The 27,710-nt window shown below is 52.3% G+C and overlaps 1 protein-coding gene across 1 annotated transcript; it reads left to right on the top strand.

Moving 5' to 3' along the window:
• The first annotated feature begins 188 nt into the window (after window positions 1-188).
• Window positions 189-25,839, top strand: Samm50 (SAMM50 sorting and assembly machinery component). The gene is given in 16 exon segments (XM_028856744.2): window positions 189-351; window positions 4,371-4,386; window positions 4,389-4,480; window positions 5,998-6,099; window positions 9,149-9,236; window positions 10,783-10,889; window positions 11,301-11,431; window positions 11,653-11,740; window positions 13,258-13,386; window positions 13,848-13,919; window positions 14,319-14,405; window positions 17,912-17,982; window positions 20,046-20,113; window positions 22,069-22,215; window positions 22,618-22,759; window positions 25,661-25,839. Coding segments are annotated over 16 exon segments (1,407 nt in total). The 5' UTR covers window positions 189-330; the 3' UTR covers window positions 25,707-25,839.
• Window positions 25,840-27,710: the final 1,871 nt, after the last annotated feature.

Genomic DNA, 27,710 nt, shown 5'->3' with positions numbered 1-27,710 from the left:
ACGAGGGTCAGGCTTTGGCGTCCAAGAAGGGTGCAGCCCCCGGAACCCGCCCGTGCATCCTCTCCGCCCAGATCAGCAGCTTTCCGAGCTTTTACTAGACGCTCTACGCTCGCACCCGGGCTTCCCGGCGTTCTTGGGAACAACATCCGGGTCACTGTCACATTTGGACCAATGAGCGGAGGGTCCTGAGCCGGGGGGGCGGGCCCTAGGCTGTGCAACATGGCGGTGATCCGCGCGCCGCTGCCGTGACCTGTAGCCGCGCGTCTGAGTCTGTAGCCGAGCTAGGGTGGGCGCGGGCACCTCCGCGGGGCAGCAGCCGAAGAGGGAACCATGGGGACAGTGCACGCCCGGGTGAGCGGCCCCGCGGCGGTCGGGCGGGACACGCGCGTCTGCACCCGGGACAAGGGCAGCGGGGCGGGGGCGGGAGCCGCTTGGGCCTGCCACGGTAGCGGTGCCGGGGACGGTGGTGACTTGCCCAAGGTCACTCAGCGCAATTCTCCCGGGGACCTCACAGCACCCGCCTCCATAGGACCGCGGCAGGGCAGAAGGGTCTGTCCGAAGACAAACCACGAACCACTTGTTTAGCGGACTTGTTTGAAAATTTTTCCGATTATTACTAGGTGCATGAGCGTTCCCATGTGTGTATGTGAACCTCGTGTGCAGAGCCCGTGGAGGCCGGCAGGGGGCGATGGATCCCCTGAAGTTGTAGTTCACTGAGGGCTGGGAGCCGCCAGGAGGGTGTCGGGAACCACTTTGGTTCCCTGCAAGAGCAGCGAATGCTCTTACCTGCTGAGCCATCTCTCCAGCCCGATGCTCTTGCCTTTAAAAATTGCATTTATTTATTTATTTATTTTGTGTGTGTCCATGGGGAAGTCAGAAGACAGCTTGCTGCAGGTTTTCTCCTTCCACCAAGTGGAGCCTGTCATCAGGCCCCCGGGGCATGCTCCTGTACCTGCTGTGCCCTCAGTACCCTTGAGTTGGCTTTTACTTGCCACCTGGAATTGGGCAGCGTCTTACTCTAGACAGCAAAATGAGCCCTCCTTCCCGTGAGTGGGCCGTGAGTGGGTAGAGCAAATCGGAGAAGAGACTCACCCTGCCTCATCATTTCTTCCTTCCCTGTCTGTTTCTGCCTTTGGCTTTGTAGCCCAGGCTGGCCTCACATGAGCCATCCTGTCCCAGCTTCTGAGGGCTGAGATTACAGGCATGTGTTAATATGCTTGGCTCAGTTACTGCCTTTGAAGTGGCTTTTTGAGGTTTTTGCTGGTTCTCTTCCTCATGACTCCTAAGGTCTGATGAATAAGTTAGGTTTTGCTTAGTGACACGTAAGTTCATAACCAACTCCATTTTTTTTCTTTCTTTTTGTTGTTGTTGTTGTTGTTGTTGATTTTTGGTTTTTGGAGACAGGGTTTCTCTGTTTAACAGTCCTGGCTGTCCTGAAACTCATTTGTAGACCAGGCTGGCCTCAAACTCACTTAAATCCTCCTGCCTCTGCCTCCAGAGTGCTGAGATTAAAGGCATATGCCACCACCACCCGGCTCCGTTTTTTATTTTATTTTATTTATTTTGGTGGTGGTCTTTTGGGCCCAGTGCAGTACCTTAGTTCCAACCAACAGCTATGTTAGTGTTACTGAATAAGTAGTTGGATGCTTATCGCCAAACTCTTTCATTTTGTAATTGTTCCCAAAGGCCAGAGAATGAGTCATCTGTCCAGAGTCACAGAGCCTTAAAATGTCCTAAAATCAAGACTAATGGAGTCCTGGGCCCAGCACCACACAGTGTGGACAGCATCACTTGCCCTGTGACTCATTTTCTGGTGGTGGTCTTTACTTCTAACAGCACTTAGCCCAAGGCCTCCAGTCGTGGGCACCCCACTCACACACGGCTGTTTCACACACCATTGCACTTGTGACAGACACACTCTTTGAACTGTGCTGGCGTCCTGGGCTCATTCCCTATCCTACCCCTCATGTCCACACCCAGCTTTACCTACCCAAATAGTCACATCTTTTGGGACTCGGTTCAAATTACTTTTCCAGTACTCTCTTGAATACTGTAGGAACCTGTTAGGCAAGGTCCTCCCCAGCACCACAGGTACCCTCCAGGTTAGCACTCACTAAGCTATAGCCTATAGATTTCTTTAAATATTTTTAAATTCTGAGGCAGCCTTTCCTAGATTGTCAGGGCCTGTCATGAGCTCACTCTGTAGGCCAGGCTGGCCTTGAACTTGTAATCCTTCATACTTTTGAGTAGCTTGGATTACAGATCTATTTGCCAAGCGTGGTGGTACACGCCCTTGACCTCAGCACTCAGGGAGGCAGAGGCAGTTGGATCTATTGGTAGTTCAAGCCCAGCCCCTATCTACTTAGTGAGTTTTAAGACAGCCGGGGCTACATATTGAGATCCTGTCTAAAAACAAAAAACAATCAAATAATACGAGGTGAGTGAATCTCCTTTAGTAAACAGGTCGTGGAGTCACCAGGCTTTGGCAGAGGTATGAACCACAGCGACATCTGTTTTGACATCTGCCCTCCAGATTACGGGGCTGGTGGTCTCTGATGAACTTTATCCCATGCTTTGACATTTTAGGAACTATATGGAAATTTTTTAGAATAATGGAATGCAAACAAGGCATATTTGCCTACTGTTGGATTAAGAATGGATTCATGTACACATTCCAGCTTTGCCTGACAGTGTTTCCATACTTAGGAGAAGTGAATAGTGAGTTAGTTTTAAAAACACTAATAACAAAAAACCAGTGGGTAACGACATGAAATGATGCATCCTTTGTCGTCCTTGTAAGTACAAAAGCCAGGCTGGCGTTGAACTCACGGCCCCACATCTGCACAATTGCTGGGATTAGAGGCACAGCTGCTTTTCTTTTTTCCCTTCACCACAGAGACTTGGTGGTTTTGTTAAGTAAAAGAACAAAAGAAAATTGTATTTAATCAGTATCCTGTGACTAGGAATTGAGCACAAAAAAGGGAAACCTGTCTGAAGCCACGGATTTCTAACATTTATGAGGAGGTGTCCCTTTGGACTCAGGCATGGTGGCTATAATCCCAGGAACTTTTGACTCAGAACTGATATTTAGCCTGGCATGGTGGCTCAGCATTCAGGAGAAGGGAGGAGAATTACAGTTAATTCAAGGCCTGAATTCCTGTCTTAGCACTCCCCCCCCCCCCAAAGATAGGAGGCATTTAAGGTGGATCTTCAGACTATTCAGGGGGCCAACATGGCCTCACAATGAAGGTGCTTATATTGGATGGGAGTCTAAGGACCAGTCTTTCGGGCAGGTGTGGGAGGAGTCCTGGTTCTGTTGGGCTCCTTATCCTGATGCAGAGTCTGTGTACAGGGTGCCTGTGACAGACAGCCCTTAGGTACTCCAGGGAAGGAGAAGGGCACGGCAGTCCCAGGGTCTCCTTGCTCTGCAGATGTTAGCACTTGTGCGCTCTAGAGGGATTTGACTGCAGACAAGCATGGAGTAAGCAGTAGCCAGATACTGCCTGCCTGTGCTTGACAGTCCTCTGATTGCCACTCCGAGTTCACTTCAGGATGCCTGGCTCTCTCTGCCATTAAGTGTCCCAGTAACTTAGGGGGTTCACTTACAGGAACAGATTGGTGATCGAAAGCACCCGATTACATGTTCCATGCACACACAGATAAAACACTGTACTATGTGTATGTTATGTGAATATAACTGCTTTTTAGTCTTCTCAGCTCTGCTCACCCAGCCCCTGCCCCCAGAAAGCTTATTAAGAAGTCGCTCTTGTGATTACTTGTTAAGTGATAGCATCCCTTCTGCCTTAGCCTCCTGGTGCTAGGATTATAGCCACGTGCCACCATGGCTGGCTTTGTGGTGGTCTGACAATTCATATTGTCACTAGGAAGCAGGGGCAGGCTCAGGAGGAATTTCAAGGGGCACCTTGGCTGCACAGTGCATTTGAGGAGAGACCCTGTCTCAGAAAACTAAAGAAAAGGAAAAAGCAAGTTCAGACGGTTCAAGAATATAGCTTGGTGGTGGAGAGTACTTGGCCAGCATGTGCAAAGGTCTAGGTTCAGTCCCCAGTGCCACACAGTTCAGGTTGTGGAAAGTGCCTGCTTTCTGGCCCATTGCAAGTTCTTTTGAAATCTTTGTTTTATTCACTAATAACCCAGTGAACAAGGTTATTAAGCCCTGCCCCTAGGGCCTGCACCTGCCCATCAGCTTACCTGCCTTCTTTCTATTTCCCATCCTGTCTCCACCTCACCTATCCCACACTCCCGAGGGGGCAGCTGTGCTGGATTTTGTGGCATCATTTGAAGCTGAAAGGTAGAGCTTGGCTTGTTTTCATTGTTAGTTCAATTGTGTCCTGTTCCTCCATCCCTTGCAGAGTCTGGAGCCTCTTCCGCCAGCGGACCTGACTTTGGAGGTTTGGGGGAAGAAGCCGAGTTTGTGGAAGTTGAACCTGAAGCGAAACAGGAAATTCTGGAAAACAAAGATGTGAGTATTCTATGGAACATCTTGACATGGTTGTTTCTGGAATATTCTCTTGGTAAGGCCCTATGGAGAAGTAAAGGAGCTCTCCTGTCACCTATTGCAAGCAGAGAGACTTGGCTTCAGGACAGAAGCTCCTCATTTCTCAGGGTTTCCTGGATGACAGTTGGTGTTTCTCATGGTTGGAGAGATTGTTCATTGGGTGAGAGCACTGGTTGTCCTTGCACATGGCCAGGGTTTGGTTTCCAGGTGGCTCAAAACCATCTGTAACTCTAGCTCTAGATTCTAGAGTCTAGAAGATAAAATGGTTCTTCTGGCCTCCACAGGCTTTGCTCACATGTAATACAAGGACATGCATGCAGGTAAACACTCAAATGCATAAAATAAAATTTAAGAAGTTTTTCAAGGATAGACTCAAATTATGCTTAAGTCTATATACATGTATAATTTTTGGTGGAACTGGGGATTGAACCCAGAACTTCTCAAACCTCTTGCATCCTTTGTTTGTTTTGGGTTTGTTTCTGTTTTTGTGTTTGCTCTTTGAGACAGGGTTTCTCTGTGTAGCCCTGTCCATCCTGGAACTCACTCTGTAGACCAGGCTGGCCTCCAACTCACAGAGATCTGCCTGCCTCTGCCTCCTGAGTGTTAAAGGTGTACACCACCACCATGCCCAGCAACCTCTTGCGTTCCAGACGAGTGTTTTACTACAGAGCTACAGCCCAGTCCTTGAGTTTATATTTCTCTTCCTTTCTCTCAGAAAAGTCAAGGATCATTTTTTTTTTTTCAATTTATTTATTTTTATTTTATGGGCATTGGTATTTTGCCTGCATGTATGTTTGTATGAGGGTATCAGATCTTGGAGTCACAGGCAGTTGTGAGCTGCCATGTGGGTCCTGGGAACTGAACCCAGGTCCTTTGAGAGAGCAGTCAGGGCTCTTAACCCCTGAGCCATCTCCAGCCCTCAAGGATCATTCTTTACCTGCTTTGTGACATCTCTGAAGGACCTTCATCCCACATCAGAGGCTGGGTTTAGCCATGTTAAAAGGACTGGGCCTCACTGCTTGTAAGCGTGCAGGACCCACATGATCTTGGGTTCTCTGGCTGGAGAGACTGGCAATGTACGGACTGGCAAAGGCTAGATCTTAATAAGAATATAGGGGCTCAAAACAAAACAAAACAAACAAAAAAAATACAGGGGCTAGAGAGATGACTTAGAGGTTAAGAGCGTTGCTCTTCCAGAAGACTTGGGTTCAACTCCCAGCACCCACATGGCAGGTGATAACCGTCTGTAACTCAGTTCTAGGGAAACTGCCATCTGTCTTCTGTAGGCACCAGACACTCAGATGCTGTGCAGACATACATGTAAGCAAACACCCACACACGTAAAATTGGAAAAAGAATGAAGTCAGGAATAAGAAGTCCAGGTTATTATACTTGAAGAGACCCTGCCCTTTGTCTCAGACCCTGCCTGTGGCTTCACTCCTGTGCTGGGGGTGGTGACCTCTGTTCCTTTTCACATTTAGGTGGTGGTTCAGCACGTTCATTTTGATGGACTTGGACGGACTAAGGATGACATCATCATTTGTGAAATCGGAGATGTTTTTAAGGCTAAAAACCTCATTGAGGTGAGTTTGTTCTCTGCATGGCACTCTCTGCCCGTAATTTGTGAAGAGTCAGAGACTACCCCCAGCTCTGCCTACAGCCTCTCGCCACAGAGGGACCCAAGCCTTCAGAGCACCTCCCACAGCTCACACAAACTTCTGCTGTTCTTACCTCTGTTCCTCCTGAGGAAGGCAGAGTCTGTCCTCTTGTCTGCTCCGTCTGCCCTGTACTCTTGCTGACTCTCAGCATCAGAGCTGTCCCCAGACCCTGCCCAGAGCCCTGAGATCCTCCATGGATACCCTGCACATCACCCAGGCCCTGCCCAGAGCCCTGAGATCCTCTGTGGATGCCCTGCACATCACCCAGGCCCTGCCCAGAGCCCTGAGATCCTCTGTGGATGCCCTGCACATCACCCAGGCCCTGCCCAGAGCCCTGAGATCCTCTGTGGATGCCCTGCACATCACCCAGGCCCTGCCCAGAGCCCTGAGATCCTCTGTGGATACCCTGCACATCACCCAGGCCCTGCCCAGAGCCCTGAGATCCTCCGTGGATGCCCTGCACATCACCCAGGCCCTGCCCAGAGCCCTGAGATCCTCTGTGGATGCCCTGCACATCACCCAGGCCCTTGCTCTCTTGCACAGATACTTTCCTTTGCTGCAGTAGCAAGTTGCCTGTGGCTTCCTTCTGTCCTGCTCTTGGATGACACTGAGCTGCTTAACGAGTCATCAGTGGTGTCCCTATGGCCAGGTCGATTGGCTTCTCTCTGCCTCCTCTTGCAACCTTGAGCAGTGTTGGCAAAGCAACAACCAAAAGTTTATGTATTTAAAAGGTGGTGTTTCAGTTGCATAAAGAGGTGTAAACTGTAAGGTGAGAGATGTTGGTGTGTGAGTGTGCACACTGCCTTGCCACTGCTTGACGGCTCCCAGAGGCCAGCTCAGGTTCCACCATGTCCTTCCAAGTGTGTCACTCACTAGGATGAACCCAGGTATCAGGGAACACTAGCGTTCTTTTTTGTCACTGTGAGGACAGTCCTCTCTGCATGTCTGAGAAGCCGCACTGCAAACACTTGGAGTCGTTGGTGTGTCTGTTGGTGGACAGTGACTAAACTGAGTGTGTGGCTCTCGCGATGGCTGTGCAGTCAGCATTTTACTGCTGTCATAGCATGCACGGTACAGGAGGGTTACTAGGTCAGAGGGCATGCTCTGTCACTGCAAGGGTCAGCATGCTGGTCTTCAAGGAGATCCACCGTTCTGTACCTCCGCAGGGGATTAGGAAAGGTCCACTCCCCAGAGCTGAGAGCCACATTCTAAGGTCTGCCATCTGTTAGACACAGTGCTCTTTCATTGTTTTGATTTGTATATATGTCCCTGGGATCAAACTCGGGCCTTGTAGCAAACACTATAACTCACTGAGCCATCTCTCTGGCCCTCAAATACTTTTTTCTTTTTAAATTTTTGCCATTCATCTCTCTCTGTTTTGTTTTGCTTTGCTTTTTTGTTTGTTTAGACGACATCTCACTATGTGGCCTGGGCTGGTCTCCATCTTTAGCTCTTGCAGCGTCAGCCTCTGAGTGCTGGGATTACAGACATGTGCCTGAGTTCTCACTGTGAAGCACGTTTCCCTATGTGTTCTCAGCCTTTGTTCATTCTCAGGAGCTCTTTGTGTACTTCGTCACCAGTGTTGGGTGTTTTTCCTGTTTGTTACCTTTTCTCCCTGTTAGCCTTGGCCTTTCTGTGTCTGGGTACTCACTCTGCTGGCTGCCGTCTGTGTCTGGGTACTCACCCTGCTGGCTGCCGTCTGTGTCTGGGTACTCACCCTGCTGGCTGCTGTCTGTGTCTGGGTACTTACTCTGCTGTCTGTGTCTGGGTACTCACTCCACTGACTGCTGTCTGTGTCTGGGTACTCACTCTCCTGGCTGCTGTCTGTGTCTGGGTACTTACTCTGCCGTCTGTGTCTGGGTATTCACTCCACTGACTGCTGTCTGTGTCTGGGTACTCACTCTCCTGACTGCTGTCTGTGTCTGGGTACTTACTCTGCTGTCTGTGTCTGGGTACTGACTCTGCTGACTGCTGTCTGTGTCTGGGTACTCACTCTCCTGACTGCTGTCTGTGTCTGGTACTTACTCTGCTGTCTGTGTCTGGTACTGACTCTGCTGCTGCTGTCTGTGTCTGGGTACTTACTCTGCGTCTGTGTCTGGTATTCACTCCACTGACTGCTGTCTGTGTCTGGGTACTCACTCTCCTGACTGCTGTCTGTGTCTGGTATTACTCTGCTGTCTGTGTCTGGGTACTCACTCTCCTGACTGCTGTCTGTGTCTGGGTACTCACTCTCCTGACTGCTGTCTGTGTCTGGGTACTTACTCTGCTGTCTGTGTCTGGGTATTCACTCACTGACTGCTGTCTGTGTCTGGGTACTCACTCTCCTGACTTGCTGTTCTGTGTCTGGTACTTTCTCTGCTGTCTGTGTCTGGGTACTCACTCTCCTGCTGCTGTCTGTGTCTGGGTACTCTCTCTGCTCTGTTTGGTACTTTTGCTGTCTGTGTCTGGGTACTCACTCTGCTGACTGCTGTCTGTGTCTGGGTACTCACTCTGCTGTCTGCTGGCTGTGTCTGGGTACTCACTCTGCTGTCTGTGTCTGGGTACTCACTCTGCTGACTGCTGTCTGTGTCTGGGTACTCACTCTGCTGACTGCTGTCTGTGTCTGGGTACTCACTCTGCTGTCTGTGTCTGGGTACTCACTCCACTGACTGCTGTCTGTGTCTGGGTACTCACTCTGCTGGCTGCTTTCCATCTCAGTCAGGTTCACCTCTCAGCTCTGTTGTCAGCTTTTCCCTGGGTCCATCCCCAGAGTGTTGCTCTTACACACTGTGGTTTCTGCTCAGTGCTCAGGGACCCCCAAGCTCACTCCTCTCTGCTGAGCCCCAAGTGTATTCCTGCCCACTACATTGTTACTCGGTATTTCATAGACATTTCCTGCTACGTGCACCTCTCAGTGAACACACTCACAGGTCACATGGCTCTCGGCTCCTGTGTCTTGGGAGAGCTCATTCTCTGTTGTCTGTCCTTCTCCCAGGTAATGCGGAAATCTCATGAAGCCCGTGAAAAACTGCTTCGCCTAGGGATTTTTAGGCAAGTGGATGTTTTGATCGACACGTGTCATGGTAGGTACCATGGGAGATTATCTTTCTGATGCCACCATGTAGCCTCCAGGGTCACAGAGCAGCCATGTGGTTAGATGTAGAGTTCACCCAAAGGTTTCTCGGGTAGGTCTTGGAGTCAGTTAGCCATCTCTAAAGATACCCCTGTGGGTTTCATAGCAGCAGAGGGGTGGTAGCAGCAGAGGGGTGGGTGGGGACCAGTGATCTAATTTGTGGTGAAGCTCAGGACCCGCTGATGAGCCGATGGGAGCACCTGGGGACATTGGTGCGGGTTCAGATACACTTCAGTTATGAAGTGGAGGCTCTGGGCCTTTTAGGTAACTTGTCTCTGGCCAGTAGTGAATGATAGAGTTTAAGCATGCAGGCCTGCCCCACCTCCCCAGGGTCAGTTCTGTGCCCATTTGATGGCACGTGGCTTCAGCTCTCTCCAGTCCCTGGTGAACATGGCCTTGCACTGGTCAGCTCTCCTCTCTGACGTGACTTCAGCTCTTGACCCTGGCTGTAGAATTACCTGACAGCAGAGGCTGCCATAGGGCATTCTAAACCTGTCATTGAGCACACGTCACACTACCTACATGTCACTGACCCTGTGTGCATTGTGAGCTTGACAGTTGGGACAAACGAACCTCGTGAATGTGAGGTGTTAATAGTGGGAGCACGTGTCAGAGCGGCAAGGGTTGATGGGAACTCTGCCTTTTGTTACTCTGAAAAGTGAAGTCTTCCAAAAGAGAGAAAAGAAAAGAAAAGAAAGGAGGGTTTAGTGTGGTGGCACACACCTTCAGTCCCAGTCCTCACTCGGAAGGCAGAGACTGGAGGTTCTCTGTGAGTTTAAGGCCAGGTTACTCTACATGTGAGTGCTAGGCCAGCTAGGACCACATTGAGAGACCCTGTCTCAAAAGTAAAAACAGTAAATAAATAAATATAAAAACCAGAACAGTGCCTGCCAAGGCTCCACCCTGTGCCTCCTGCCCAGCCCGTGGAGACCGTGTGGACGTCTCCGTTCCTGATGGCTGTGCAGGTGTCTAGTGGAAACACCCAGCAGGTGCCCTGGGCGGCAGGCAAGTCTGAGACCCCAGCCATGCAGGGTTTGACCTCTCTCTGCACAGCACTCCATGCCTTGGTGGGCTGTGAGGTAGAACCCTCCAGCTCAGACACCCTGCTGGATGAGGACATTGAACTGTACTGTGTTGCTTGTCTCTCTTAGGTTACTGAAATCCTTACCATCATATGAATCCCATCCTTTGTTGTTGGTTGGATGGGACTCAGAACATTTTCAAAGGCCTCCCTAGGGAGGACACATTCCCAGCTGGGGCTGTACCCGGAACAGAGAGCAGGGTCCAGTGTTAGGTATAGAGGTGTGTTTTGGTTTGTACGTGTGCACGTGTGTATGTGTGGGGGGACGAATGTGGCAGTCAGAGGACAACTTGCCGGAGTCAGTTCTTTCCTTCACCGTGTGGGTCCTGGGAATCAAGCCCAGGTCAGCGGGCACGGTGGCAGTTGCCTTTACTCACCGAGCCATGCTGACCCTTTTAAACGTTTGCTTCTTTAGGGGATGACGCGCTGCCGAATGGATTAGATGTCACCTTTGAAGTGACGGAGCTGAGGAGGCTGACGGGCAGTTACAACACCATGGTTGGCAACAATGAAGGCAGTATGGTAGGACATGACTTCCGTCACTGTTCGAGTTCTTTCGGGTGTGAGCTTTGGAGATGTGCCCTTTGGGAAAAACAAGGAGCTGCTGTGGAACCTGCGGGCTTAGGGACTCGGGTGTCATCTACAGTTTCCCTTTAACCTCCTAGAACTACCTGGTCGGCATGGAGTTGTTTGTAGCGATGCTAATCCTGGTACTAGGACGGATGAGCACATTAGTGGTCTTGTTTAGGTTCATTTATGCTTCGGTGGAGGAGGTTTGGGGTTGAGGTGGGAGGCTTCTGCTTTGCAGTTTCCCAGGTGGTCAGCCCGTGTGGGATGCTGTGTGCTCGGCAAGGGCGTGTTGCAAGAAACAAAGGCTGTGGATGCTTGAGCCTCGTTTACACTGGGCCAGCTTCATCCTTTCCTCTCCCGTAGGTACTCGGCCTCAAGCTCCCCAATCTCCTAGGACGTGCAGAAAAAGTGACTTTTCAGTTTTCTTATGGAACCAAAGAAACTTCCTACGGCCTGTCGTTCTTCAAACCGCAGCCTGGAAACTTCGAGAGAAAGTAGGGAGCCAAGCAGGTCCTTGAGCTCAGTGACCTGATTTAAAAGTTAAAGTAGAGGGCTTGAGTGTGAAATGGCCCCTGGCTGTCCGCCGCCGCCTCCCCTGTGGCTGCTGCCCTGAGGGGGAGCCCCGGTGCAGTCTGACTGGGCCTGTGGTGTAGCTGTGTGCCAGCCCTGTGCACGGCCCCTCTGTTAAAGCTCTGTCCCTCCCGTTGCCTCCTAGTTTCTCTGTAAACTTATATAAAGTTACCGGGCAGTTCCCGTGGAGCTCACTCCGGGAGACCGACAGAGGAGTGTCCGCCGAGTACAGTGTGAGTAACCCAGGCCCTGGGGGCAGGGTCGGGACAGTCTGTGCATCCGCTGGAGAGGGAGACGGGTGGGTGGGTGTGGACTTTCCACCCCTGGATGGCCTTCTCCTGGCTAATCAGGTCAGCAGGGCACAGACCTGGCTGGTGTCCACTCTGGTCACATGACATCTGCTCCTGACTGACTGTAGCACCCAGTGCTTTCCCCCGTCTTTCTCCCTGGTACTCCCTTTTGGTTTTCCCCTAAGCTTCTTAGACAGCACACCCTGAAGGAGTCAGGGTTACTGTCCACATGGAACAGTAGACACACAGGAACTGGAGTATAGAGTGATGTGGGCTTGGCGTGGGCCAAAGGACAAGGCTGGGCAGCACTGGCTGTGTCTCCGGCCACCCTGAGTATAACTGGGCACCATAGGTTCACTGTCTGGCCCTGTCAATCCTGATGGTTACTGTGGAGACAGCAATGTGCCTCCCTGAGTGAGTGGCTTGCTCGCCAAGAGCAGCCCTGTGTTCTAGGAAAGAAGAGTTGATTAGGAAGCTGCACTCCTGGCAGGCGTCTGGGCAAAGCCTGAGTCTTGGGCCCTCCTGGAGAGTGACTCCTGAGCCTGGCTGCTGCCCCGACAGCCAGGGCCTCGCTGCACCCCTCAGGCCTGCATAGTGCCTCTGTGTGCTGAGATGGGCAAGTTTGGTCCACACTCTTGCACACCGAGTTTGTGTCCTGGGCTTCAGTTAGTGCCTCCTTACCATCAGTGGTCTTGTGTTTTCCTCCAGGCCTGTAGGCTGCAGAGCTTGCTGGGATGGCTGCTCTGTGGGAAGCTTGGTACCTGGTGTCCTTGTGAGTGAAGTCACAGCTACTTCCCAAAGCTCCCTGACATCATGACATTCAGATAGAATGTCATGTTCTGAGCTAGATAGTGTTCTGAGCTAGGGGCAGGCCTGCTGAGGGGCAGCTGTGGGGCAGGCCTGCTGAGGGGCAGCTGTGGGGCAGGCCTGCTGAGGGGCAGGCTCCCTGAGGGGCAGGCCTGCTGAGGGGCAGGCTTCCCTCTGCCCTTGGCCCCATATGGCTTGGTCTCCTTGTTCTTCTGGGGCTGACACCATCCAGGTGACAGGTTCCCGGGTCTGCCTTCAGCCAGTCATGGCTGAGTGGGTGTGTCACGTCGTCTGTGTGTCACTGTGAAGAGACTGACACCTGCTCTCGACAGAGTCACCCTTAGCTTTGGGTACGGCCCTGTTCCCTCACCTGCAGCAGGATAGCACTGCTCTGGTGCAGTTTACAGCCCTCCCCTCCTCCTTCCTGTGTCCTCTTCTGTTCCTCCTCCTCCCCTATTTCCTTTCATGTAAAGCAGTGTATCTTGGGGTTGGGCTAGGGAGGATCAAATGCCAGGAAGGGCCTGATCCATCCCTGGTGCTAAGAAAAGAAATTGCCAAGTGTTACTCAGTGATGCCTCATGTCAGAGGATGCTTTGCAGCAGCTTGTTCCCGTGTGAACAGTGCAGAACAAGCTTCCTTCCGTGCCTTTACAGTTTCCCATATGGAAGACCAGTCACACCATCAAGTGGGAGGGTGTGTGGCGGGAACTGGGCTGCCTCTCGAGGACTGCATCCTTCGCTGTGCGGAAGGAAAGCGGACACTCACTGAAGTCGTCCCTCTCGGTAAGACTTGCTCTCTGGCTGGAGAAATGTGTTGACAGCCCTGTGGCCCATTGGCTAGTCTCTGCTGATACGGGGCTGACTGGGGGACACTGGTGTCAACTGGGTGGTTGGGACAGTGACCTCCAGTTCCACAGCCTCTTATTATGGTTTGTAAGTAACATCAGTGGACACAGACAGACATGTGTTTAAGAGCTGGCTGTGGAATTTTACCTTCCAGAAATTAAAAGAAATGCAGTAAGCTGACTTAGGGTGGGGCTCCATTCTCTGAGGGAACAGTGTCCTTGGGAAACTCTCTGGTGTCTTTGGGTAGGCCATCTTAGAACTTTGTGCCATCCTGGGAAGGCAGGAGCAAGTGAAGCTCTGTGAGCATGCTCAGCACAGCCCCGGCCCTCAGTGCACAGCAAGTTCTGTTGTCCTTGGAGCTGCTTGAAGTGAAAGTGTGCTCCATTCATTTCTTTCAGCATGCCATGGTCATCGACTCTCGGAACTCATCTATCCTGCCGAGAAGAGGGGCCTTGCTCAAAGTCAACCAGGTAGTGTTCTCCCAGAGCCAGGGAAGTGTGCACAGGGCTGTCACGCACAGTGTGGAGGCTGGGGCCAATGGGGAGTAGTGTTGAGTACCTTCAAAAGTGGGGTGGTCAACTGCCCTGAAGCTACAGGGGACCTGGGTGACACCGTGTGGGCTGTGGTGGTCCAGCCTATCTCATCCTGCTGCTCACGGTGCAGGCAGGGCCCTGGGGTGCCCGTCTTCATTTTCAGAGGAGCAGTGAGTGGTGAGGTTTGTATGTAAAATGTCCTTGCCGGAACGCGGCTGACTCTTTCCAGACGCTGAGCAGGCCAGGGCCTTCTGAAGGCACAGCCAGCAAACTGTCATTGCAGAGGCCATGCTTAGCAGCCCCTGTGTCTCTGTGACCTCTGCCCTCTGCCCTCAGGAGCTGGCAGGCTACACTGGAGGGGATGTGAGCTTCCTCAAGGAAGACTTTGAACTCCAGCTGAATAAGCCGCTCATGTTGGATTCGGTGAGTCTCCCGCCTCTGCTGTGCCTGTGGGGTCCCCCTTCACCTCGGGGTGCTGAGTGCCCAAAGCACTGATGTTAGCCCAGTACTGCGGTGCTTTCCCCACAGGGCTTAAGAGCCCTCTGGTCAGCATGGGCGTGACCTGCCAGGCCGCGCTGGGTCCTCATTCTCAGAGTCATCACAGAACTCCCTCCATCTTCCCTTCCTGTCTGCCTGGCACTGCTCAGACTCTGCCTCGTGCCTGTGGTGTGGAACATGCTCTTGAGTTTCCCGCACCCCCTTTCCTCCCATCCCCAGCTGGGCTCCCCTAGACGCGCGCACACCTTGCCTCTGCTTTCTTGGGAGTTTGTGCTCTAGGCTGGTGCCTGGAGTGCCTTGAGTTTCCTTGCTGCTCCTCTGCCCAGGCTGGCTTCTCAGGCTGCTCTCTGGGGATGAGGCTCTTCCTTCTCAGACACTTGTCCTAATCTGCCTTCTGCTGCTGTGATGTCCTTTTGTCACCTGCCCACGTGACCTCCTACCCCAGGCTTCAGGAGTTTGGCTCAGGCGTGGCTCCAGCCACCTTCTCCTGTCTTCCTGCCTGGGGTGGAGGGGTGGAGGGTGGAGGGCGCCGCTGTGCTTATTTTGTAGGAGCACCCATCTGTCTGTCCATTTACCGCCTACCCACTCATCTGTCTACACATCTGTCCACCCACCTGTCCGTCTACTCGTCCTCCTTCCTCTCGCCTGTCTGTCTGTCCATTCTCTTACCCCCCATTTGTGTGCCCACCCACTGACCTACACATTCATCACCCCACCCAGTCATCCTGTCCACCCCCACCCCCACCACACACGTGCGTCCTGTCCACCAGGCACTCCGGGTGCTTACCCCGAGAGGTGGGAGCATGGGGTAGAACGTAAAGGGCGAGGAGGTTGGTGGTTGAGATGGACAGAGTTGGGGAGGCAGTGAGTAGAGGCAGGAGAGGGACAGCGGCTGCCAGTGAAGGGAATGGCTGACTGTGGGTGGCACCCAGCTGACTCCAGGAGGAGGAGGCGGCATCAGTGGAGAGCTGGTGTCTAAGAGGTCAGAGTTCAGCAAGTAGGGAAGATCAGGGTAGTTGGCCCCTCGGTTTTGTGGTGAGACTGGCTGAGGAAGAGCCCTGGGATCTGGGCTGTGCCTCTAAAGCTGAGGCCACTTCAAACTGGAATGCTGATTTTCGGAGACAGGAAAGAACGGGGATGAAACAGCAGAATGGCTCTTTGGAGGCGTCTACAAGTGCTGTGTGGAGGGAGAGTGGGCGGGTGGATATGGTAGGTGGGTGGGTGCATGGATTGGTGGGCGGGTGGATAGATGGATGGGTAGATGGGTAAGAGAACGTATAGATAGATAGGTGAATGGTAGAAGGATGAGTAGATAGATAGATGGGTAGATAAGAGGAGGGTACAGGACTCAGGATGTTTGGCTCTGGCAGGAAGGAACTGGGACCTTGTCTGCTGGTGGGCATGTGGAGTATAGATGCCTCTGAGTGGGAGCCCGTGGAGGGCTAGAAAGAAGGAAATGGGGGTCTGCCCTTCTCAGGCGTCCAGCAAGCTGCCTTCCAGGCCAGAGGTAGTGGGTGTACAGGTGGGCTGGGCAGGTCTGGGAGTCTGCTGAGGCCTTGGAGGAAGCAGTCTGCCTCCAGGAAGCAGAGCAGGTCTCAGCCCAGAGAAGGACTGGGGATGGAAGCAACGTCTCCAAGAACGGGTCAGAGCCTGAGCCCCACGCCGCCCACGGCGCGGCGCCCACTAGTTGGAAATGTCCGAGTAGAGCATGGGTGCTTCTTGACTTACTTCCTGATGGCGTCACGTCCCAGTAAGCCTACTGCTAAGTTGAAAATGTCTGAAGTGTGGTAACCGGCTGAATAGCTAGCTCAGCCTTCATCAGACTGGAGTCCTTCCCTTAGTCTACGGCAGAAGTGACTTTAACCAAGTGCAGTGTAGCGTGTGTGGCTTCAGAGTGCCACATCAACAGATGGGCACACGAGTGTGCCGTCGGACAGCGGTGAAGTTGGGAGGTTTCATCCTGCCGTGCCGTATGGGACTGTCTTGTGTGCTCTGTGGCTCTGCCTGCTCTCTTCCACTCTGTTTCTATAGTCTTTCCCACTGAAGCATCTAGAAAAAGACCATCTGAGCAGTGTGGAGTTGGCAAGGACGGGACAGGTGAAGGACCCAAGATGAGCAGAGGCTCTGGTCAGTCTGACACCATGAGGGCCTGGGGCCGCTGAGTGAGGGCCTCCAGCTCAGCAGTGGTACTCAGTAGGACCACTGATTTAAAGAGTGTGCCACTGAGCCCCCTTACTGGATGGTGCTGTGTAGCAGGAATCTTAGAAGGTCTTAATAAAATCAAACCTGAGGCCAGTTATTGGGGTGAATGCTGGAAGATCAGAGAAGCAGAACAAGCCACAGCTACATCACCTTGCCAATTCCTCAGCTGATCCTGTTTCCTCAGACTGGAAGCCTCTGAGTCTTCTTCCAGAATGAATCTCAGCTGAACTACTGCTCCAAAGCCTGAAAGCCTAACCAGCCAAATGCCTCTAGTTCCTGGTCTTCACGCCTTATATACCTTTCTGCTATCTGCCATCACTCCTTGGGATTAAAGGCTCACTTTCTGGAATTAAAGACATGTGTCACCAAGCTGACTGTTTCCAGTGTGGCCTTGAACTCACAGAGATCCAGAGGGATTTCTGCCTCTGGAATGCTAGGATTGAAGGTGTGAGTGCCACCATTTTCTAGCCTCTATATCTAGTGGCTGTTCTGTTCTCTGACCCCAGATAAGTTTATTAGGGTGCACAATATTTTGGGGAACACAATACTACCACATTTCCCCTTTTTTGTCTAAAATTTAAAAAAGCTAATAACTAATACAAGAAAAGCTATCCAATAAGTATAAACAATACAGTCAAGAATTACATTAACAATGTCAAATCCATTAATATTTGACAGATTCCAATAAAAACTCCATTATATATATTAACAATGTCCAGTCCAGTAACATTTGCTAAACTCAGACAAAAAATTTTTTCATTACTTATCCTATTTAAAATAAGTTCCTTTTTAAAAGTATATTCAATAATTGACCTTTTTATCGTATCATATCCAGTGCTACCCTGAAGAAGAGCTAGACACACATCTTTACACTGAGTGATTGCAGGAGCCTGTATAGACCTTCAGCCCGAGGAGCTGCATACCTCAGTCCCCTCAGATTTTGGGGTCTGAACAGTTGCAGGATCTCATATCCAGGGTCCTGGCTACCTTCCTTATCGGGTTGTCCTGTGGGTGTGACTTCTCATGCATAAGGGGCCTGTCCTGGCTGGGACACAAGCTAAGCCCTGCTGTCCTTCTGTGTGACCGTTGGAATTTCAGTTGGCCTGACTGAGCTCTCCAGCCTCACAACCCCAGCTCCCCGGTGTCCTGCTGGCGCTCTGCTCTGCATACCGGGGGCATTCGGAGTAGAGCCAGCTCGCGGCTGGTGCTCACTGTTTGCCTTCGCACAGGTCTTCTCCACGTCTCTCTGGGGTGGAATGTTGGTGCCCATCGGTGACAAGCCATCCAGCATTGCTGACAGGTCAGTGCCAGCAGAGGCTCCCTGCCTTCCTCTAGGACTTTGGATTGTTTTTTTGTTTTTGTTGTTGTTATTTTACGGATGAGAGCAATATTCAGATTGCTCTTGGTTTCCATGTGGAAACTGATTTTGAAGTACCCAGTACTCTTACTTAGTACACTTGCTTTCTCTTGGGATGCTTTGTTGTATTAATTTTTTTCTCAGCCCAGTGTGGTAGCTCACACCTTAATCCCAGCACTCGGGAAGCTGAGGCAGATGGATCTCTGTGAGTTTGAGGCCAGCCTGGGCTATAGAGAAAGTTGCAGGACAGCCAGGACTGCACAGAGAAACCCTGTCTCAAGCCCCTTCCTTCCCAAAAAAATAAATAAATGAATTTTCCTCTCTTTTTTTATCATGATGAAAGAATTTGGTTAGTACTTGTAGAAGTGAAAATAAAGGCACATTTAAGAAAGTAGGGTGCTCAGTCTTCCCAGAGGATAAGTCTGCCTAACCCTGGGCTGGCTCCTTTTGGTTAGTTAGGAGTGTGTCTGTATGTATGTAAAGAGTGAGCTGTGAAGACTGCATTTTATATGCAGCTTGTATTCTCATTTGTTAAATGTTACAGCGACATCACAGAGTGATTGTTCACTAAGTCATGAGAAGGTCCTCAGAAGTAACGTTTTGTGTATGTGCACATGTGCATGTGTGTGCATGTTCAGATATGCCTGGCGCATGTGTGGAGGACAGAAGACAGCCTTCCCCATTGTTTTTCATTGATTTTGCTGTTGTGCTGCAAATCCCAGTCTTGCTGGCCCAACCCTCCAGGTGACTCTGTCCATCTCACTATAGGAGTGCTGGGATTACAGTTGCTCGTTATGCATCTGTCTCTTCATGTGGGTTCCGGGGATCTATCTAGCACCCACGTGGTAGATTACAATGTCTGTAACTCCAGTTTCAGGGGGTCACACACCCTCTTCTGGTCTCCTCAGGCACCAGCCATGTGTGTGGTGCGCACACAGACATGCGGGCAAAACACTCTTACACTTAAAAATAAAGAAATCTTTAAGAAGCACCCAAGCCAGAGTTTGCTGTCCGCCCGCATTATTGATGTCAGCAGAGTATTCAGGAAAGCTTAGCAGTCAGACAGTAAAAGCACGTGTAGACCTCTGAGCTCCCTGAGTTTGTATGGACACATTAGAGAGACTTCTGTGGGGCAGGAAAACTAGAGTTCTGATCCCTGTGCACTGTCTCGGCCTCTTGGACCACTCTTCCCAGGGCACGGAACAGCTTTGCATATGGTTGACCACTGAAAATTAAACCTAGCTGGGCATAGTGTTACACAATGGCCGTACTTCATCCCAGTACTTGGGAGAGCAGAGGCAAGTGCGTCTCATGAGTTTGAGGCCAGCTGGGGCTACATAAAGTGAGACCTTCTTTAATATATATCTATATAGATAGAGATAGATAGAGGTAGATATGGGTGGATAGATATAGAAATACCTAAAAAATTAGAACAACCTCCCCCAGTTTAAAAAGCATCGCAGGAGCTCAATGATATTGTGTCTTTGAGGAACTTGACTAACCTTTGGGGAGACCCTGAGTCTATCCTTGGCGGTTAGACCATAGTACAATTCATTGTAGAAAGCAGAGTAATGCTTTCTGTGTCCTGTTTCCTTCCCGTGTCGTCGGGGCCCCCTCGTGGTGGGCCACACTGTTGATGTGATGTGGACTCTGCCTTCTCAACCTAATGTGGCCGGGGTGTCTGCCACCTAGGATGTCTGGATGGAGAGGGAACCTCGTGGTGGCTCTTGGACAGCTAGCTGCCCACCCTTTATAAGGGATGGTCCTCCTCCTCCTCGCTCACTTTCCCCATGTGTCTTTGTTGTGTCTCATTGCTCATATCCCCAGCAGGAGCTGCTGTTGGACGGTGTCACATGCTCACCTGTGTCTTTCTCACCCTCTCCTAATGCTCTGCTGTGTGGAGGTAGTGTCATTGTCCAGAACTGGCTGTGGCCCTGCTGCTGCTCACTTGCTCTGGGTCTTGTGGGTCTTCATCTAATGACCTGACACCTGTCACTTTGCTGCAGGTTTTACCTGGGAGGTCCCACGAGCGTCCGGGGATTTAGCATGCACAGCATCGGACCCCAGAGTGAAGGTCAGTGAGCTTAGGCTTGGAGATGTGAAGTACTTTCCTTCTGTGTGGGCTGTCATTTGTGAGGGGACCGAGGCAGTGGGAATACCAGTTTGCAACAGTGTTGGTGTTCATTGAGTATAAGGATAAGAGCATTTCCAGCTCTCTGGGGGTGACCTTTGCCCTGTGTCCTGGGACACACCCCCTGACTCAGGAGGCCTTGTCTCCCAGAGACTGCAGAGCCATATGCTGTGCCATGTCTTCTGGCTTTGAAGGTTTGCCGAATAATGTCACCAGGTAGAAGCAATGTAAATCTGTGATCGTGAATGAGGTGGTTTTCTTGAGATTTGTTTTGTTGTTTCAAACTGGACAATAAGTCAGGCCATGGTGATGTACCCGGAGGCAGAGGCAGGTGGATCTCTGTGAGTTTGAGGCCAGCCTGGTGTACAGAGCGAGTTCCAGGACAGGCTCCAAAGCTACAGAGAGAAACCCTGTCTTAAAACAAAAAAAAAAAAAAAAAAAAAAAAAAAAAACAAAACAAACAAACAAAAAAACCCAAAAAAATTGGACGATAGCTCTGTCCACTAATGCTGTAATTCCAAGTTCAGAAGCTATCCTGAAACATCTGCTTTTACATGCATCCACATTTGTTTCAGATCACTCAGTGAATTAAAAAACAGAAAATGATGAAATGAAGGAGCCCAGGTTTGGTACTCAGTTACTTTCGGCCATCGCGGAGGGAGACTAAATCTGGCCCTGTTTTGTTTGAGATGCAAAATGACACGAGGGCTGGAGAGATGGCCCGGCCGTTAAAGAGCACTGACTGCTCTTCCAGAGGTCCCGAGTGTCTAGTACCTGCCTGGTGGCTCACGGCGACCTCTAACTCCAGTTCTGGGGACCTGATGCGCTTCTCTGGTGCCTGCAGCCGCTGCACACTTGTGGTGCAGACATGTAGGTGCTGACACACACTTCTTTTTTTTTTTTGGTGTTTTGAGACAGGGTCTCACTATGTAGCCCTGGCTGTCCTGGAACTCACTCTGTAGACCAGTAGACCAGGCTGGCCTCGAACTCACAAATCTGCCTGCCTCTGTGTCCTGAGTGCTGGGATTAAAGGTGTGTACCACCACACCTGGCTCTCATACACATTGTTTAAATGTTTGGTTGTGAGCCTGGCCTTTAACAGCTGAGCCATCGCTCCAGCCCTCATATACATTTTCAAAAAGACGCATGGCAACTACATGCATTTGGAATATACTGGAAGGTAGTTGGCGGCCTTTATCGAGGGCTGGTCTGCTGGCAGAGCCTGGGTTCCACACTGAAGGTCTCCCAGATGCCCTTGCTTCTCTGCTTCTTACATTCCCTCGCTGCTGCTAGTGAGCAGCAAGGAATTAAGAGATTTGAAGCTTTCCTGCCACAACAGCAAGAGCCCCAGAACAAGGAACACAGGCAGAGAAATGGAGGGCGAGGGCGGAGGCACCCAGAGCGGGACAACTCACCGAGGCTCGGGCTTCCGGCCCCCCGAGTCCAGACGCTTCCCTGACTGATGGAAGCAGCTGCCGAGGCCTGAGGGAAGTCATCCCAGAGATTTCCCCTCCTGGGTAACTCGAGCCAATGACTGACTCCAAAAAGGAACTTTTCTCCAGGCCTGGCCTTCCAGTGTTGAAACCAGGGTATTTTGGGCAAAAGCCTGGGCTCTGGCATCCCCAACAAGCTGGGCTTGGACACTGTCCCGACGTGCCAGATAAAGAGAACAGTGATGGTGAAAGACAGGGAGGCTCAGTGTGGCCACTTTAGGAGGAGGAACACTCCAGGCACTGCAGACAGCATGTGGCAGCCTTGTGCTCTTGTGGTGCCCTGGCTCCTCGGCTGTGTGAGTGGCAGGATGCTGAAAAGGAGAGGCCGGCCTTGCCGAGTCTGCGGGCCAGAGCTAAAGCAGGAGCCCACAGCGCCGACTCAGCAGACTCTGTTTCCCTCCTCAGGAGACTACCTGGGAGGGGAGGCATACTGGGCCGGGGGCCTGCACCTCTACACCCCGCTGCCCTTCCGGCCAGGCCAGGGTGGCTTCGGAGAGCTTTTCAGAACCCACTTTTTCCTCAATGCGGGCAACTTGTGCAACCTCAATTATGGTGAGTCTGCGCCGGCACAGTCCTGATGCGGGGCGGTGCCTTCCCTAAGGATGCCATTGTGTAAGGGGGAGGGGTAAGGGGCGTCCGCTTCTTTCGCTGCACACCAGCTTCAGGTGCTCCCAGGTATCATTAGGTGCTCACAGGAGACGGATACAGCTGAACAGGTGGGGAAGCCTCGGGCCCTATCTGAGGCGTGGCGGGGCCTCCCAGCTGCTCTGCTGGGAGAGCTTTTTTAGGCAGAGGGGGCAGGATAGCCAGACCCAGGGAGCCGAGACATTCAGCTGACTCTGGGAGAGTGGGAAGCAGATACCCAATCCTGTGCCTATCTGCACTAGCTAGGCCCAGCTGTGAGGGGCCCTGCCAGGAGGGGGCCACCATCTAATACCACCTTTGCTATTTCAGGCGAAGGCCCCAAAGCCCACATCCGGAAGCTGGCCGAATGCATCCGCTGGTCCTATGGAGCGGGCATCGTCCTCCGGCTTGGCAACATCGCTCGGTTGGAGCTGAACTACTGCATTCCTATGGGCGTGCAGCGGGGTGACAGGTGGGTGGGGCCCTTGTCGGCTCTGTAGCTCTGGGCTGGTCACTTGAGTGGCTTGAAGGTTCAGGACTTGAGGAGAGATTGGATAGTCAGCTGAAGGAGGAAAGTGTGTGGGTCCTCTGCTGAGTTTCTCTTTTAGTTGGAGGGGAAGGGAGCTGCCGCTGTCCCCAGGACAGTGTGGCCTCTACTGCTCCAAGGAGCTAACCAGGCGCGAAGTATTGACCCTGCTTGCTGGAAGTGTGGTGCAATAGGCAGCTTCCCTGTGCCACCACTGGCCTGGGGCTGGCCACAGCCTAGCTGTGGGCTGGAGGACTCCACCCATGGACGTGGAGCAGTGGCTGTGTGACGGGTAAATCTGGCCAAGTGCTGTTCAGGGTTGTAGAAGTTACCCCGTCTCTTACATTATCTTGTCGGCACTGTAAAGTTGTCTGCAGACCCAGGGGGATTATTATACACGGGAAGCTTAAATGACAAGGCTCCGGAGGTCAGAAGTCAAGACAGGTGCTGGCAGGAAGTTCTGGCTAGGGCACTGTGCCTGGCTTGCACGGGGCCACCCTCTTGGCAAGCCGTCTCACAGGGGGACAGTACAAGTGCGTGGGTGTTCTACGCAGGCTCCAGCCCCCTCACAGGGGCTCCACCCACATGACTATCCAAGCTAGATCACTTCCCCAGGGCACATGCCAGGTGCCACCTTGTGGTAGGCCTGGACTAGGTTCCTTAGCTACCCTGGGTCTGTCTTCCTATCCAGAGAATGGAAGGCGACGGACGATTCAAGGATAGATGTTTCCTCCTCTGCCGTTGTGTGGTCTGGCTGTGGTGTCTGTGACCCCAGGACTGCTGGTGTTGTACTGGCCTGTCCTTCTCATCCCTGAGTGGTGTCCCTGGTCCACACCATGCCTTCAGCATGGGACTCAGCTCTGCAGCCTTCCATGCAGGTGGAGCTGGAACTATGGCCAGCTGGCTGCAAGGCCCATGCCTGCAGGAAGATTATGAGTGCAGGTTGGCTCCAAGTCAGAGCTTTGGGAGTGTGGTAGGCTCCAGTGGGCACTGCTGCTGATCTAGCGCCTCGGCTCTCGTGGCCCATCTGCTGTAATACTGACAGCAGCCACAGGGTGGCAGTGTGCGCCAAGCAGTTACTTTGCTTTTGAGCCGCTTGCTTGGCCATTTAACGGGTGCTCTTTACAGCTCAAGACCCCTCAGCCGTAGCTCTCTCAGTGAAACCTGAGAAGCATGTTTCGAAGATTAACCCAGGACCAAGCCTTCATAGAGACGCAGCCTGCTGCTGAAGTGGGGGAGGGCCCCGTCAGGCTGCTGCAGCTGGTGGCCGTTGTGAGGGTGGCGGCAGGTGTTTGCTGTGGGCAGCGAAGGCCAGGGTCAGCCTTAACGTGGAAATGCCCTTCCCTGGTGTGGCTCGGCTTGCAGCTTTGTGAGCAAGAGTGGGATTTGATAACGTTTGAGAGAAATGACCTCAATTTCATCTTGTTTCTAAAACTAGGCTGTTGGCAGGTGGACAGTCTGTAGCCCCGCCTCCAGGGTTAAGCCAGGTGCTCTGTAATTGGCAATTGAGGTCTTTACAAAAGGGAGTCCGTTTGAAGTGTTTTGACCTCCCTCCTGAGTCATTTATGGCACCGTCTTCTCTGGGACCCAAGAGTTCTGTCATCTCTCTGGAGACCCAGCCTCAACCAGCCTGCTGCAGCTGCTCACTGAGCTGCAGGAAGGGCACCATCATTGCAGCTGGGGAGGGCAAGAGACTTTCTGAGGACACGGGGTGGGGAGGGCATCCTGACTGGGCACTGCTGCCCTGGGGAGGGGTGTAGTCTGGGTGCTCGGAGTATGCAGGGTTGCAGAAGCCCCCAGGGAATGGCTGCTGACAAGTGAGCCTCTTTATTCCCCTCCTTCCTCACCCTCCCTCCAGCTGCATTGATGTCCTCCCCTCGGTGCCTGTCAGGTGTGAGTGCTGGCCCTCACGCTTAGCGCACCCCCAGGAGGAAGGGCTCTGGGGGAGCAGGCACCAGTGGGCTTTCCTCGTGACCACTGCCGGGGCTGGGGTGAGGGGTGAGCACTGCCACCGTGGGCAGGAAGGCACCCTGCACCTGCCCAGAGGGAGAGGCTGAGCAGGCCCACAGGGTATGCAGAGGACTGATGGGCCCTGGCCTTGTGACCTGGGTGCCATCCTGAGTACCCACTGTGGTCATTGCTCTGTGATGAGTGTGTCACAGCACAAACGCCTTAGGTCGGTTCACAATCGTAGGGGCAGGGCTGTACTGACGCCTGTGTGTTCTCTCAGGAACTGGGAGTATTTCTCTAAGGCAGTGACAGCAGCCATGGTCCCTTTTATGGACTCGGTCTAAAATGTGGAACGGGCAGCCGAGGCCGAGGGCGCAGGTACACTGTGCAGCGTGGGCTCAGATCCTCACCTCCAGGGCTGCTGCCTTCCTCCAATCACAAGGGCTGCTCGGCAGGGGAGTGAGAGACAGCTTCCCGTTCCAGTGTGGCACTGGCAGGAACCTTTGTCTTGAGGACACTGAGCTGGGTGTTCATTGCCTGCAGCCAGTCCTGGCCAGTATGAGAAGGGCCACACAGGGCACCCCAGAGCTGAGCTCTCCAGAGAGCACACCCGTGGCAACCCTTTTTATCTTCCTTCCTGGATCAGGAACAGGTCTGGCTGGCTGGGTTGCTGGGTCATTGTGAGCCCCAGGACCATCCTGTGTTCTGGGCAGCCCCAACATGTGGGCTTCCTGCTTCTCTTCCTTCCCGTCCTGACACCTGGCAGGTGGGCAGACCTCGGGTGGGATGGAGCAGCGGAGGGTCTCTCTCCTCCTGACGCTGGCAGACCTGTGGGGACTAGCAGAACATGACGATAACATGGGAAGTGCCGGGTTTGACTTCTCCCTTTCTTTCTAGGATTTGTGATGGCGTCCAGTTTGGAGCTGGGATTCGGTTCCTGTAACTTGAGTCCCCCAAGGCAGCTTGGATGAGCAACGGGACTGTCCCAGGCCACAGGCCTGTTTGGAGGTGACACAGTTGAGTGCTTCTGGGCCATAATCCTATGGGAAATCACGTCAATAAATTTGAAACACTCAGCTGTGTCCTGGATGTGGTCTGTCTTTCAGGCCATGCGTCTGTCTGGACACCTGCTTTTCCTGAGGACATGTGACAGTCTGACCTGTGCAGTCCTGGGCCTAAGAGCTTTCAGGTGACCTCCCCAAAGTGCCTTTTCCTCACAGACCCCCAGAATCTGCTGGTGGGCTTCACCTACCAGGAGTAGGGCTGAGCTGTGGGTGGCCCCAAGGGACACTGGCCCTGTCATCACAGGCCACTTCAGTGGCAGCGTGGCCTCCCAGTGCTGGTGATGTTAGGATACTGAGCAGAGGGGAAGTACGCTGTCTGCCGATAGCCATGGCTGCTCTGCCTGTCACACCATGACTCGAGCTGCACAGCCATCAGCAGCAGGGAGCTGAGGTGTCCAGAGGGTCTGGGGGCCCAGGTGCTGCTGGGTAAGGCTGGCTTCTAAAGATGCCCATGCTCCCTCTTCAGAGCCAGCAGGCCTGACTCCTGCCTCTGCTCTCTTTAAAGGACCCTTTTGACAGCATCGGGTGCCCAGATGGACCAGATAACCTTATTTCAAGGCTAGCTGAAGAGCACACTCAGTTCTCTCTGCCACCTGCTCCTCTCGCTCTAGCTTCATAGAGTTGTTATCCCTCAGTCTTTAAAAGGGGATCAGTTGGAAGCCACCCCCTTCCTTTGCTTGGATACCAGTATCCGCAGATGCTCAGGGCTGTCATATAAAATGTTACAGGAATTTTGGGGGGTGGGAGACAGGGTCTCACTTAGCCCAGGCTGGCCTTGACCTTTCAGGAGCCTCACTCAGCCCCTGAAGTGTTGGGATCACCAGTGTGCTCCTCACAGTGAAGCCGCAGTGTATGCACATGGGCTGCACACAGGCTGTGAGTCACCTGTAGGTTCCAATGCAAAGTCTTGAGCCAGGAGGCTGATTCAATATCTGTGATCCCAGAAGCCAGGAGGATTAACATGAGTTCAAGGCCAGCTTGGGCTACATAAAGACCCCATCTCAAAAAACATACTAAAATAGTTGTACTGAATTGTTCAGGGAAATGTTAAGAGTCTGGATGTATTTGGGATAGACCCAGTTTTTGTGAGTCGTACTATATAGCCCAGGATGACCTTGAGCCTCTGACCCCCCTGCCTTCACCTCCCAATGCTGGGATTACAAGCTTGTACCACCACTTGGGATTTATGTGATCAAAGCCAGCGTTTTGTGCCTGCTGGGCAAGTCTTCTACCAACTGAGGCACATTGCCAGCAGCTCCTGAGTGTTGTCACTCTGCCATTGGCTGGAAGCTGGGATGCAGGGCCTGAGGGTATGCTGGCCAGCTGTGTTCTGAGCTCCAGGCTTGGGACATGGGCATCTGTCTACTCTGACTCAGGTCTCTGGGAAGTGGTGTTTTGGGGATGTTTTTCTATTTATTTATAAGATTTATTTATTTTATGTATATGGGTACTTTTGCCTTCATATCTATGTGTGCACCGAATGGATGCCTTGTGCCTGTGGAGGTCAGAAAGAGGGTGTTGGATCCTCAGAATTGGAGTTACAAATGGTTGTAGGCCACCTTGTGAATGCTGGGAAGGTCCTCTGTAAGAGCAGCCAGTGTTCTTAAGATATTCTTAGCTTTAAAAATTAATATAAGTCAGGCGGTGGTGGCAGACACCTTTAATCCTAGCACTCAGGAGGCAAAGGCAGGTGGATCTGTGAGTTTGAGGCCAGCCTGGTCTACAGAGGGATGACCAGCATGGCCAGAGAGCTACACAGAGAAACCCTGTCTCCAGAAACAAAAACCATACACACACACACACATACACATACACACACACACACACAAAGAAAAGATATGGGGGGGGGGGCGCGGGGGGAGTGTTAAGCCTCCTCTGAAGTC

Source organism: Peromyscus leucopus, chromosome 20 (assembly GCF_004664715.2).
Source record: "Peromyscus leucopus breed LL Stock chromosome 20, UCI_PerLeu_2.1, whole genome shotgun sequence".
In the NCBI taxonomy this organism is placed as follows: Eukaryota; Metazoa; Chordata; class Mammalia; order Rodentia; family Cricetidae; genus Peromyscus; species Peromyscus leucopus.
Note: the sequence above shows the minus strand (reverse complement) of the source record. Positions and strands in the feature narration are given on the sequence as shown.